This window comes from Diadema antillarum, unplaced genomic scaffold (genome assembly GCF_040938485.1).
Source record: "Diadema antillarum isolate AM-2024a unplaced genomic scaffold, OU_Dant_1.0 seq00000809_RagTag, whole genome shotgun sequence".
NCBI lineage: Eukaryota > Metazoa > Echinodermata > Echinoidea > Diadematoida > Diadematidae > Diadema > Diadema antillarum.
In genome coordinates this window covers 364768-379140 of record NW_027271689.1, presented here as the reverse complement: position 1 = coordinate 379140, position 14373 = coordinate 364768, and the positions used below count along the sequence as shown (strand labels likewise).

Here is a 14373-nt window from a genome sequence, read left to right as displayed (position 1 = left end):
TTGCTCATCATTCTCATTAATTCTACTTGTTGCCTTTAAATCAAGAATGTAGTCATATCTTAATATACTGCAACCACTGTTCATGGCCTACTGTGGGATAGCCGTAATGAATACGTAATACCAGTCAAATCTATTAGTCATGATGGTGGAATGATATTATATGATAATATATCACGTGATGCGTAAATCACAGTGCGCAAAACATAACGATACCGTGTGCATTTACTCCGGTCATCATACGATATCGTCACATCATAGCACTCCTGATAATAGAATCGTTCCTCCGTTTAGAAATAAAATGGTGCCAATCCATTCACAGTGTTGATACAGATGTTACGATGCCAAGTGTAGGGCCTACCATACATCCGGGCTTTTTTTTCTGTAGACAGCTATTTGAATCCTGAATGAGTGCAATTAATGCGTGTACAAGCTGTGTGCATTATTAACCCAATACGTCAGCAATGAGTAGTCTTCACAAAATGCAGGCAATGGATATTGGCGGCAATGGTTAAAGGGAAACGGACCCAGGATACATGAGGGCGCTCTAACATGGACCTTTTCTTCCGGATCTGCCTTGTTCCGAACGTCAGAGAAAACCAATTCATACCGTGAGTTTGTCGAAACAGTGACAATCTCAGTTCGTCTTTAGATTCGGCAGTTGCTCCCAGCTGGTTCAGACTACCTCATGCTGATCCTTCAAAGACAAAGTTTGTTTGCTTGCTAGCCGCGGAAACATGGGTGTAAATACGTGTAACATTTTTAGTACACGAGTAGTCAACGGATTGCTGTGTAATATAAAGAGACTAGATTTTCGATCTACATAAGATCTACTCAGCATAACATGATCTGTCCGGTCTAACACATGCGTACCATATTTAAGCTACGTAGGTCTACAGTGAACCGGGAACAGTTGAACCTGTACAAATGAGCGCTCACACATACTGTCCTGCGATTTACTTTTATTGACAGTTTGACTAGCTTTACATCGTCGATCTTCGTAAAGATGGCGTCGATCATCACGCCATCCAAAGCGCCCTCTTGAATCCTGGGACCGTGCCCCTTTAAACATGGACAGGTTTTACAGAGGATAAACAGTGAGTGTTAAATCTCTTGCTCTGATACGGGCAATCACTCCATCATCCTATGTATCCTCCATGGTAGTCAACGCATAACTGCATGCCTTTTTCAAACAAGTTCAGGATCGCGGATTCGCAATATTCTGGGGTCAGTGGGCAAGGGTCACTGCACTATAGAGTGTTCGTTCGCGATCGATAGAGATGCCTGTCGGTGAAATTCTTGATAGTCTGGCGAAGCTGCAATCGAGATGTGATCTTCTTGACTTTTGCGCGCTTTTCGGCGCGGTAGAATTCGCGGTAGAGATCGTGGAACGCATCGACCACAGGCACAAACCCCTCGCTGGCGCTCATCTCGCAGTACGCGCACCCGTAATCCTTGGCCAGCTGCACGCCTTCTTGTGTCGTCACTTTTCGCAAATGGCAAAGGTCGACCTTGTTGCCGATGATGAGCGTCGGGGCGCGGTCCAGGTCGCGCCTTGACTTAAAGATGAAACGTTTGAGTTTGTGCAGGTAGATAAAGCTCGACCTGTCCGTAACAGAGTAAACCAGCACGAAGGCATCCGATCCTCGAATTTGCTCAATCCGGCTTGAGCTCTCGAAATCCTGAAAGAACAAACAGGAACAGGATTGTTGCTATGGTGATGACAATTAACCTCTACTAATAACTCATATATACATTCAATAAGACGCCAATACTAAAAAAATAAATGACAGATACGTCCTAACAACAGAAATCACGTGACCTATAACCAGAAGCCCATGACGCAGTGTATAACTTCTTGATTGCAAGCACGACGAGGAAATTGTCCATTGGACGTGATTTAAATTGCAAATTCGCTACTTTTTCAATGGGGGAACTTTTCTATTGCACACTTGTAACAGTTAGAAACATCCTGTTGACAATTTGAATTTCCAACGAGGTGACGTTTTTCCCTCTAAGAGATATTGAAAGGCATGAAGAATGACAAAGACTGATGAAGATTATTGCGCTATGTGACGTACAGTCTCTGAAAAACAAATTACTCTTCCTCACTAATAATTGTCTGCCTACAAGAGAGAAGACGGGGGGGGGGGGGGGGTCATAAAGTCCTTAACATCATACAGTTGTATGAATTAGGGTTCTTTTCAATTGTGTTTCCTCGTCAGAAGCAATGAAACAGAAAAAAAAAGAACAAACTTAGCAAATCGACTGCATTCATTTGCCGGAATCTGCGCAGATATTAAGTGAATGTATTTGTGTGGAAGCGAGCTCCGCGACATAATAACATACAATTGAACCCGTGGATTACAGTAGTAGAATGAAATATACGGCAAATGGACTACATCGAGAGTTTAAATACGTCCTGACAATATTGACATTGAAAGAAAGCTATGAATTTAAGGCATTTGGGAGAGCCATGTCTTGCAATGTCTGCAATTTACATGTAAATACCGGTGGGCCATCAAACAATCTGCCTTTAGAGCGACTTTATCCCATAATGCATCACATAATATGGAAAACATCTGTGTTTAGATGTTTGTTAATATAAATTCAGCGACATTTACCATATGCTGCATGATCATAGATACAAAGGACAAAATGTAGAAATAAACTGGAAAGGAAAATTGCATTTATATGACGTATTTTTACAAAATGATTGTACTTGTCTGCTGATCTCAAGGACGTCTGAAAGACAGGTGAATACCCCGACATCCCCATATTTCTATTGTGCGTCATTTAGACTGTTGACATTGTGTCTTCGTTTCTGCTCGTACCTCTTCTGTTATCCGTAGGTGGATCATTTTCGCTTGTATGTTTTTGTTCATCCGAAGACAAACCACTTCTAACAAATTAATCGAACGCAGAAAGCCAAAAATATTGTCGTAAACATTCTTAATGATAGTTGTTTTTTTTTTTTGGGGGGGGGGGTTGTCATGCGGGAGAATACAAAATATGAGCGCCACAAAAGGTATTTTGTATGGTATTTTAAACTGTTTCCCTTGTCTGCTGTCAAAAAACAAAACAAAACAAAAACAAACAAAGCAAAACCCAAGAGTTGAAAATCAAAAGTTGCCTAGGGTGTTGTCAACCAAACGGTCTCCTACCGTATACCCAGGAGATACAGTCTCATTTTGCCAACGCCTCATTATACATCTTACAAAAACATCATTATCTTTACTCTACAAACTACGAAATATTGGCTACCTGCAAATTCTGTTTTGAAAAGGGACGCAAAACAATCGATCCGTTACTGACTGTACCTGTCACCCTTCTATAACCATCATTAAGCAAAATGTAGAAAATGCGTTATTGTATGCTCCATGGAATAAAAAAAAAAAAGTTTCAGAAACGCAGGTCAGTATGGGATTCCTATTTTTAACCAGAGTTGTGGGTGAATAATGAGAATTACTGAAATAGTTTCTTTTGATATCGCAAGTCTCTGCACTCACATTAGATACGTTATCATGATCTCTTAATCCTTTGTGTGCTTTAAGTGTTGATTAGAATAGAAAACCCTACAGTGTTGCACATACTGCCGAAAGTCCCTGGCAGGGAAAGGGTTAATTGAGCCATGGTATTCGTGAGGGATAAAGCGGGACGGCTCCCGTAAATATTTTGCTTCCATCATGCAGAATTAGAATTAATGGTGTTATTTTCAGCAAGACTGGCAATAAGGTGATACGTGTCAGTGTGCTATAAAAATGTATGTTTGCTTGTTTTTGTCATGGGATCGATCCCCAGGCGACAAGCCACCTGATACATGCGAATTTAGAGCTGGATGTTTTGATTGATAGGGGCTGATTTTATGAGGAATTTCATCGTCATTTCAAAAACTCACAAATTCTCCGGCTGTATCCAGGACGTGCAGTGTGATGCTTTGATCGTCGATACGCGTCGGTTGTGAATACACGGACTCTGTAGGCGAAACAATAGGAGAAGACAAGAAAAATAAAACAATACAAGTCAGAGAGGTACTTACGTGGATCAAATGATTTTAGTGGAGCGCGCCACCGCATGCGCACAACTGCTCAGGTCCACACCCCCCCCCCCCCCCACCGTCTTCCAATTTGATGACTTTGAAAGTCGGTCGACTTATAACCCACAATGCACCGCGTGTTGTTGTAAATCAAACGCATCTTGAATATGCCTGCCGGGTAGAAATCTATAGGGCCTACTGATCGTCTCAAGGCTGGGGGTATTGAAATTCAACCCTTAACGCAGATGTATAGGGATATTAACTTTGATATGGCGAGAAATTTGAGAATACCACATTGTTCAGTTATTACTGTATTCAGTTATTATTCTTATCTTCGCGATATTCATGTTGAGATATTTCGAGTAAGAGCTCTGTAAGTCTCTTTTTGTTTACAGGATTTTGTTAAGGAATAAAAGGCAACAAGTTAAAGAGGATTTCCTTGATGCATTTGCTCTGACCCGCCCCCCCCCCCCCTAAAAAAAAGAAAAAAGAAAAAAAAAAGGAGGTATACATGATACTAATGATGGATGACGTATAGATATCAAAACACCGGTAAACATGCATGTGTAGCTCATGTCGAAAGTAACATTTTGTCCTCGATGAGCAACAGGCGAACAGTATTATATTATAATCATTGGTTGACGATTACATCACCAGAGCAGGCCTACATACGTTCTCATACTGCAGACGATTGATACAATGAATGTTGATATTGATCAGCTGAAAATATAAATCTGTGCCATAATGACCCATTATGCAGGCACCACATTTCAGTGTAGATGACGCTTGGTTGTCTGTAAGTTTGTAAGTTTCGTCGATCCAACAAAAATAGGAATATGTTTACGTTTTTTTCACCTACAATTGCCCACAAGATTGTTGAATTATTTGTTAATTCGTCAGGACCTCTGAATGTTTACAAAAATAAAAAATAAAAAGAAGCTGAAAATATGACGAAAAAATGTCCAAATGATGTACATAGACAGACAATGAAATGTGAAACTGACGATTTGGAATTATGATACATAGTTTTTTTAGTGTGGTTTAAAAACAAAAACACTTTGTGTTCATGTGACTTTAAAATTTTCATGACATAAGCCCCTTTTTGCACTCCAAATCTCACGAACATACTTCACGCTTGTTACTTTTTCTTGTCATCGCAAAAACAAAAACAAAAAAAAACAAGAAAAAAAGGAAAACAAAAATCACTCTGGCTATTTTCATTCTGGTTTGCGGAGACTTCACTCGGGTTCTAAATGGATTGTAAGAGGCAGACTGGCCTACTTTCGGAGTCTCCTTCTTCTGGGTTTCATGTTCACCGTTTTCCTGCTCCCGAATGGCAGTGGTGGGTGGCTACGTTTCAGCCATACCTTGTGCGTGGGTTGGACTTGTCAGTGTTTAATCGATAACATTGTCAGGAGGCGACGCAGTGATCGATAAAAAGCTCTATATCCACAACCCAGAGAGGCACATATCATGTCTTACTGCAGTTGTTTGGATGTTGAGGAGTATGGGGGAAGGGGGAGGGGAAGGGAGGAAGACGGAGAGATGAAAGTGGGGAAGTAAGTGGTAAGAGATTGCATGCTTCTATACGTTTTTTGACCTTACAGAAAACTACGTTACATCCTATAAAGACGCCTTCATACCTTCCGATCATAATTACTTTTTGGACATTTTCCAATCATCGGTTTGAACCCCCCTCCCTCCCCATTTGAACCACGAAGGGCTTGACAAGGGCGAATATCAGAAAGAAAACAAAATGGTTATTAACTATTCAAAGCATATACCAGATCCTGCCAGGACATTCTACCACGTTACTGTGGCATCCTGAGGATTTTGTGTTCACCTACATCGAATTCAGGGGAGAGAAAACAATATATAAATGAGAAAGACTGTGATAAGAGTGAAAAAGAAAATAGATTTTGTGCAATCTCACTTTTGTTAATGCTCTTTCTGTGTTGTGAAACTTACCATTATCAATTCTTACGTTATTCTTAGTTATTTTCTCATGTTTACCTTGTGATGGTTTTCAAAGCATCTTATAGAACAACAATCTCTCTCTCTCTCTGTACCTCTCTCTTTTGCACACAGGAAATATGTTCAGGTTATTCTGTAAAAATGGATATTTTCGCGCGACTCATTTTTCGCGCTCAGACGGGTAAGAAGAGTTTCGCGTGTTTCTAATTCCGCGGAATCAAGATATCAACTATACTGGAACCTATGGCATGCAAAAATATTTGCGTGTTTTTATTTTCGTGCTAGTTTCAGGTTGCGCGAAATGAGCGAAAATTTCCACTTTATTAGTACTGTGCAGAAAGAGCTTTTTATTTTACGGATGTGAGCATCGCATAATTTGGTAGACTTTATAATGTGCGTTCTTATTATGTAAGCACAGTCATATCAATATATGCCTTTTGGCTGTAACTTAGTGCCTTTCCTTTGCTGTGTCTCCTTGCTGTTATGATGGAGTGTTTATTCCTCTGTCAAATTTTGATGTGAACCGAATGTGGTTAGTCCTCGGACTTTTTAGCCATTAATTTCGATAGAACCGAAATTGACATGCATTGATGAATTCTGTGAGCACCGGGTGCTCCATCAAATTTCTATCTGTCTATCCATCTATCCATCTATCTATCCATCCATCCATCCATCCACCTACGCATCTAACTATCCATCATCTGTAGTACTATCTATCTATCTATCTCTCCATCTACGCTCTCACGTCTCACTGGTGCTTGACATCCGTCCATCATGTGACGTGTCTGCTATTTACTCAGCAATCATGGGCTGAATCTAGCCCAACTGCCGCACAATTCACACTGTTTAACCTCTCTCTTGGAAGTAACAACTTGTTCGAGTATTCGTCGTGGCACATATTGACACAAAACACGCTAAGAGCAAAAGAAAAAAAGTCCATGGATAGATTCTATTTCCTTCCGACTGATGTACACAACGAATCATGACGAATGACGATAATCAACTTCTGGCATTGGAGAAAAAAAAAAGATGAGTACCATGACTTGGGTCATATTAAAAAGGGTTAATCCATACTGTGAGTGTGTAAGATCAGGGATAAACGCACAGGTTTAATTGGCGAGAACCTTTTTCTGTAATAGTTACACTATGATCAATATCTCAGCAACTGTATGTGATAATACGAATAATCATCATGAATATGTTGTATATTCACACTTTCCTTTTGCACTGGCGATTGACATTGTATTCACTGATGATGATCTAATGGTTATAATACAAGATAATCAGTGATAAAGACGATGAGAAAAATAATAGTATTAATAATGATAACATTATGATTATAATTATTATTATTATTAGTAGTAGTAGTAGTAGTAGTAGTAGTAGTTTTGTTGTTGATGCTCATGTTGTTATTACTATTGCCGTAGCACTATTTCTTTCAATATTTATGAAATAGGATAATTAGCAAAACACAGCCAAGAACAATTGAATCGGCAACATGAGAACATGACTAGACCAGTATGTGAACAATATGTCAGCCTACACTATAGATCTAGAGTAGAAGCTCTATATTATGACATTGACTGTAGAGCGGGTAAGTTAAATCGCCTTCTGTTTCCGGTAATGGCTCCTGCCTCTAAGCGTATTGACATTTATGTTCTCATCGGGCTCGGAGACCCAAATGCGTTGGCCAGATGGAAAGCAAGCCAAACAGACGACAATATTTTTATTTTCTCCCTTTCCTTCTTGATTCCGTTTGATAAATCGATGGCATACTAACACTGGGCCCTGTATTATTCATTTGGTCAAGAAGATATGAGCACGTATTGCATGAAAAGTGGTTCTGAAGCCGCTGGGGGTATCAGAGAGAAATAGAATGACGGATGATGTCGGCCAGCTAATGACAGGGATATTTTTTACCTCTCTTTTATTCTAAGTAGATCTGCTTTTTTTTTTTTTGAGCAAGTGAATTAAAAACAGCACTAAGCGAGTCGCAATATATGGAAGACATGCATCTTCTAGAAAAAAAAGGGGGGGCAGGAGTTTGAAGGAAGGAAAAAATGAAACTGACGGATTTGAGACTTTATCAGCGTAAAAGTTCGTTGCCTTTGACCCCTAGAGACTGAACACACAGCTCCGTGAGATGCTGTAATTACGTGTGATTGAACACATGGAAAATCGTTAATGACTGCGAGACAGGTAAACACAGCGTCAGCGTAAGCAGGCATTGGTACCCACACACTTACGCACTTCCAATAAAGACGCACGCAACCACTCACACACACATAATGATAGGACGCCCATGTGAAGACCGAAAATGTATGGTTATATACTTGGACTGGGTATATCTTGGAAGCAGAAATATCAAAATAGTAAAGTCAGTGGCATGGAGCTAATTTTGAATGGTAATATCTAAAAGAGAGAACACTGCGAGATGACACAGAATACTGTTCTTGGATTCGCTAATGATTAGCAAATTGTCAATCAAACCTGATTACGACATCCCCATTGTTACATTGTATTTGTTACTTCATAATTCAATATGCGCACAATGGATTATTTTTTTTTTCAAAAGTATATATTTTCGGGCCATCACTTAATGCAGAGGACAAGTTTCATTATTCAAAATGCACGTTCGCACGTATAAAACTGGTAAAAATTGGTAAACGCATTCCCACACAGCGGTGTTTTTTCTTTGAACCTTCCAAGCAAACAACAAGTTTCGAAGACCCAAACGAAGACGTAAATGAGATATACCACATGTTACTGCTACGAAATATTTAGAGGTAGGTCCTATCATTTTTCCCTGTATGTTCTTCCTCAAGACATGTTAAAGATATTTCCTCACTTACGATTGCACATCAGAATCGAAACTCTACTTCTTTTTCAAGACTGTAGAATGGCTTTTTGGTTCTTTGAATAATGCAAGGCTTTTTCGGACCGGCTCTTCAGTGACAGTTCCAACGGCACTTGGATGGTAAGGCGAGGAGAGGAAACGTAATGTTTTCACCTGACTGCGCGTGGCAGTCGGATCAACCGTGCGACACCCGATCTGATCATACGCGTTGCTGTCCAGACTTTTCCAGATTTTACGGATTCTCGTCACCTTCACTCTCTCCCAGGACGAATGAAATCTATTGTAAAATGATGAGGGAACGAAGAGCTTGGATTCCGTCTGCGATGACGCACAAAGATTAACTCCAGAGCGCAATAACACCACCGTGAAGGAGTCGAGGATATTCACTCTGCGAACGATTGTAAACCTCTCGTCTTAACTCTCATCCGCGGGCCGATTTTGTTGACTATCCACATCAGCAACTTACACTGACTGCGTCTTGCCTCCCTGTCGTCATCATCGTCGTCGTCGTCGTTTTCATCAGCCAAAGTACTATTGTCTTTATTATAATCAAGGTCATCTTCACCAACTAGCATATCGTCTTAGCTTTTATTCAACCATAAAGACGCCATTAGCAGTCACTTATACTTCTTAAAGGACTAAACTATTTATAGTCTTTTCTGTAAATTCGGTTGGGCTTTCTTACGTAGATATTGAAGAAGTCTGCATTGAAGTTCACTCTTCCTTTAAGGGTAAGTGATGCGCACTGATGGCGAGAAAATGATATCAGCCTTCATTTGATAGACCATCCAATCTATCATTTTGAGATATTGTCTTGACAGTTCACATTGAGTGCGTATAGCAGCGCCAGTAATGGTGTTTTAAAAGGGCGAATACACACATAACGGATATAGGTGTTTAGTCTGGTGTTTTCAGACATCATTCATTTCCTGTGATTTATGACACTCCGGAACAAGGGCCTTGATCTATAGCAGCCACCTAAAAATTGTTCTACTAACAAGAAGTCACACCAAACTCAAGATCAAGACTAAGACATTGAATATAACACAATAAGTGCCCTATGGTGTTTCGTGATTTAACATCCCCTTAAAATGAAATCAAGCAAAAACACAAAGCGAGATGTAACAAAGATATAAAAAATGATAACATTCATGAAAGGTTGTACAGGAGTGAGTAAGGACGCGAGAGAGAATGAGATATGTGTTTGTGTGTGTGTGTGTGTGTGTGTGTGTGTGTGTTGTGTGTGTTTGTTTGTGTGTGTGTGTGTGTGTGTGTGTGTGTGTGAAAAAGGAGGAGAGATAAAAAAGGAAGCAGGAGAGATTCAGTATCAATCGTTTTCGTTTCTTCACGTAATGGACTCTACGGAACACACCTCTCGCCTTAATGCTAAAACCCTTTTACCACTTGTGACTCTTCTGCTCTGCTTTGTAATCTCACTAGGAGCGGATGAGATGAAAAGTTGTTTTAGGAGGATGTCTACTAACCTTACATTAAATAGGTTTATGACAAGCAGTGTTGAAGTGTGATAACCATCTGCCACTTTATTGGCTTACTGAACAAAACCTGGAACTTATCACTTATATACGATGACGCCGAGATCGTGACCACCATGCTCTTTCATGAGCAATCAGTGTTAGCAACAACGAATTACTCTTTTATAGATCTCTCTGATGTTTGCCAATACTTTCAACTAAAATATCAGCGTCTCCTTGTCATTTTGCCCTGCAATACTCTTGTCTTCCGACCTGTGACATTCTATACTGGCACCAAATGACAATAATTATGTCAGGTTTCATGGCAAAATTGGTGGTTATTGTAACCACCAATAAATTCATGGGCGGGGTTAGCTCGGAAGAGCACTAAATCTGAAAAAAAAAAAATCAGCGTAACATAAAAAAAAAACACAGCCAACAACGAAGCCAACAAAACTGACCAACTATCACTAAAGAATCCTTAATAAAACACACACACGAACATACACACATACATAAACACAAAGAAAATGGAGGGATTTCTTGAAAGGAATAAATTTGCTGGTGGGTCGAACTTTCATCACTATAATGACATCGATCCATCTATCACATATCTATTGCATGCTATGTCCAGTGACTGATCAGTAAAATGAGCGCGAAGTAATCTAACAGCCGAATCAATCATGTGAAGTGATTGAGATAGTTAACACACTTTTCCCCTCCTTAATCAAATAACTTATCCAATGAGAGAGAGAGAGAGAGAGAGAGAGAGAGAGAGAGAGAGAGAGATGGAGAGAGAGAGGGAGACGAGGAGTGACGGCAGTAAAGAGGTACATAACATATTTACGTATCCAGTGTGATAATATTGCCCTTCTGGTCTAATGTTTTTCTTAACACAGCCTCAAACAATATATTTTCAATATTAGCTTATTCAAGAAAAAATGTAGGAATCATAACAATCACCCTCTAGCTTTTATTTCCTTGTTTGTAAATAAGCTCTTAGTTGACCTCCAATATATTTAATTTAGTATCATCATGGCATTTTCTGCGTAATTTCTCATTCACTCTAAAAATGTAATCTGCTTCTCAGAGTGACATTTTCGGCAATACGGAATGGCGGTAAATCGTTTTCTGTGCATTGCTATATGATGCAATATATCAATCACGTTTAGGGAAGCAGGTGCTGATATAATACTACCAGGCAGCACACTTTTGTTTCTGTTTTCATCTTTTCTTTCTCGGCATTGGCGCTCCTGCACAGGTTGTGACACAGCGCCGAATTTGAAGTGGCATGGGATGAAATCTCATTATCTCTATGGTGAACAGCGAGTGCCTCAAATTCATATATGATGTCTTGGTACATCTGGAGGTGAATGTTGCTTCTCGGGAAAAAGGACAAAGGCGGACTTGACAGAGGAAACTAAAGTAATACACAATGAGTTTTAGCGATCCAAAGTATCATGGTTTGTGTTAATCAACTAAGTATGATTTGCAAAACCAGAGGACGCTTAAGATGTTTTTTGATCATCCATGGACTGATCAAAACGACAAGCAATATGATATTGGGAGGCAGTCATGTATGATTTTAACTCCGTGCCTTGATTTACTGATAGCAGACAATCTAGCGATATGGATTAGTATCATTCATAAAGACTGCAGTATCGTCAAGCCAGGCATTTACCTTTGGGACAACGGGACATTCAATGCAAACACTACGAATACCCGTGTCAGTCACGTCCTTACGTGTCGGCCTTTAATTCGGCAATGAAATGTCGTAGAATTATCTTCCGTAATTGCCCGCCGAAAGGGATTAGATTGATCAGTCAATATGATACCATCTCTCACTCTGCCTATCTGTGCTGCTTAGACTTTCCTTTCTATTGTTCTCGTTCTCTCTCTCCCTTAATTCTTCCTCTCCATCCTCTTCTTTTTCTGTCTCCCTGTCTGTCTGTGTGTGTGTGTGTCTCTCTCTCTCTCACACATAGACACAACACAGACACAGACACACAGACACAGACACAGACACACACACTCTCTCTCTCTGTCTCGACATGGGCGTGTATAACCTGATTGTAATGACTGAAGCGTTTGGTCTTAAGATTTACTGTTTTACAATCGATGCAATGATGTCAGGACTATGATACTAATGGTGCTACTGATCATTCTGATGAAGATACCAGTGATTATAAGCAAGATTACACTAATGATGATGATGATGATGATGATGATGATGATATCAACGATGAAGGCAATTAAGTGTTATGTGTAGGCCCTACGTACTTGCTCATGATGACGACCACATAATGCTGTCTGATTGACGATGTCTGTAATCATGACGATAAAGATAATGAACTCTTGATATTGTGGTGATGTGTGTAGTGAGACTAACCATTATTTAATTTGAAAGCCTAATTATGTATTTATGTAGAATATGCACACAACGATAAGAATTCGTGCAATCTACCGAGAATACACGAAGCTGTGAGGAAATATTTGCAAGTACATCGTACTTCGAAATCCATATTCCCGCTGGCAAACATTACCAGCTGATTATATGCGAATCTAATTACCTGTTGAACATTCATAACTTTCGACTGCAAAAGCAGCCCACTTGTTTCACCTTGATGAAATTTACAGTAAATAGCTCCCTCCAAACAAACACAGGCATCCCGTCTGATCACCAAGGGGTTGTTAATCATGAACTCTTCGGGCTTTTTCAATTCCACGAAATGAATTGGCCACGGCTGAAGATTAATTCAGGCCGGTTGGGTCGGAGTCTTTCCAGCTGATCACCAGCCGGCGCTGCACACTTTGCTGCTTGGGGCTGAAATATATGCCCACGCACCAAGTGTTTATTGAAATCGTGAATGACTTTGTATACATAAATGACCATTCGTGATTTAGTATCTCCTTATCAAGGAAAAATGCGTAAACAACGCGTTTATTTATGAGAAAATCTCTCGGGCAGTGGCTTGTTTACTGAAAAACGCAACAAAAAAGGTGAATTCCTCTTGCCATGATATTCATGGTTTAGAATATCAATGTAATGTATAGGACTTCACCGCTTGCTTTCTAAATCACATTTTGACGTCAAAATCGATCAGGTACTTTAACTCAGCAATTGAGACAAATTGGACAAGACGAGTGTGAGTTCAATTTCTGAAAGTTAAGACTACTAGTATTCATAATATTCTTCCATCTGCGTGTTAGATTGTCTCTTAAAGCAACGCGGTAATCATTTCAGGCCGTGTTGAGTTTGGGAGAGATTTTTAATGGATGACATCCAATGCACTCCCTCAACTCTCTCGAGATTACTAATGGAAATCATGTTTTTGAACCTCTCCCACTCTGCCTCCAGAGATTTATTCTTTGATGCTCTATGGCCGAAAAGAGGCGGCTCATCATCAGAAGAGGAGCAGCATCAGGAATTGAAGTCCTCCAGAAAATTGATGCAATATCGCAGGAGTTAGCTGCTACGGTGTCTAGTCAACTTTTATTCTGGCGTTTATACTTATTGAGAGATTGCATCCCACAATGCATCGAGCTTCCATTCCTATGCAATTAGACGAGACACTAATTATCATCTTCTCTCGCTGCTGAGAACGGTGAGCATGTGGCTCATTATATCACACACGTGGTATACCCGTCTTAAACTCTAAATTTAATCTTCCCCGTGCGATGAACTTCATGTCATGATGTCGGGGAACTACGTCAGTCACGTGTAGCCTACTGGGGGCGTCGATGAAAATGAATAAACGAATGAATTTCATGCGGAAGTGTATAGATGGCCTTTAGCAGTTTGATTGTGCATTGTAACAATCAAGGCTTTTTTTTAAATGTAATGTCTTCAAAATTCACATGACCTCACCTTCCATGCTGATCAAGTCTGTCTTGAACTGTCACAAGTCTCATCAAGCGGTGAAGCTCATTGACAAAACGAACTCTGAGGTACAATCAATCGTTTTAGTTACTTTTGATTTTACAAACTGCGCGCATACACAAAGACAACATTTTTATTTTTTTTTAATGGTACTTAT

At 39.9% G+C, this 14373-nt stretch overlaps 1 protein-coding gene and 1 long non-coding RNA gene across 2 annotated transcripts in view; both read right to left on the bottom strand.

Annotated features, from left to right (window-relative positions):
- Window positions 1–1247: 1247 nt before the first annotated feature.
- LOC139739604 (GTP-binding protein Rit2-like) lies at window positions 1248–2858 on the bottom strand. Its single transcript, XM_071650205.1, has 2 exons — window positions 2832–2858; window positions 1248–1679 (listed from the first exon to the last, which is right to left on the bottom strand). Exons 1-2 carry the CDS (start codon window positions 2856–2858, stop codon window positions 1248–1250), a joined length of 459 nt encoding a protein of 152 aa, XP_071506306.1.
- A 1036-nt stretch (window positions 2859–3894) lies between these two features.
- Window positions 3895–14373, bottom strand: part of LOC139739632 (uncharacterized) — a 69830-nt gene continuing 59351 nt past the window's right edge. The window contains exon 3 of the long non-coding RNA XR_011711518.1: window positions 3895–3972. This is a non-coding gene — a long non-coding RNA (uncharacterized lncRNA). The remainder of the gene's footprint in view (window positions 3973–14373) is intronic.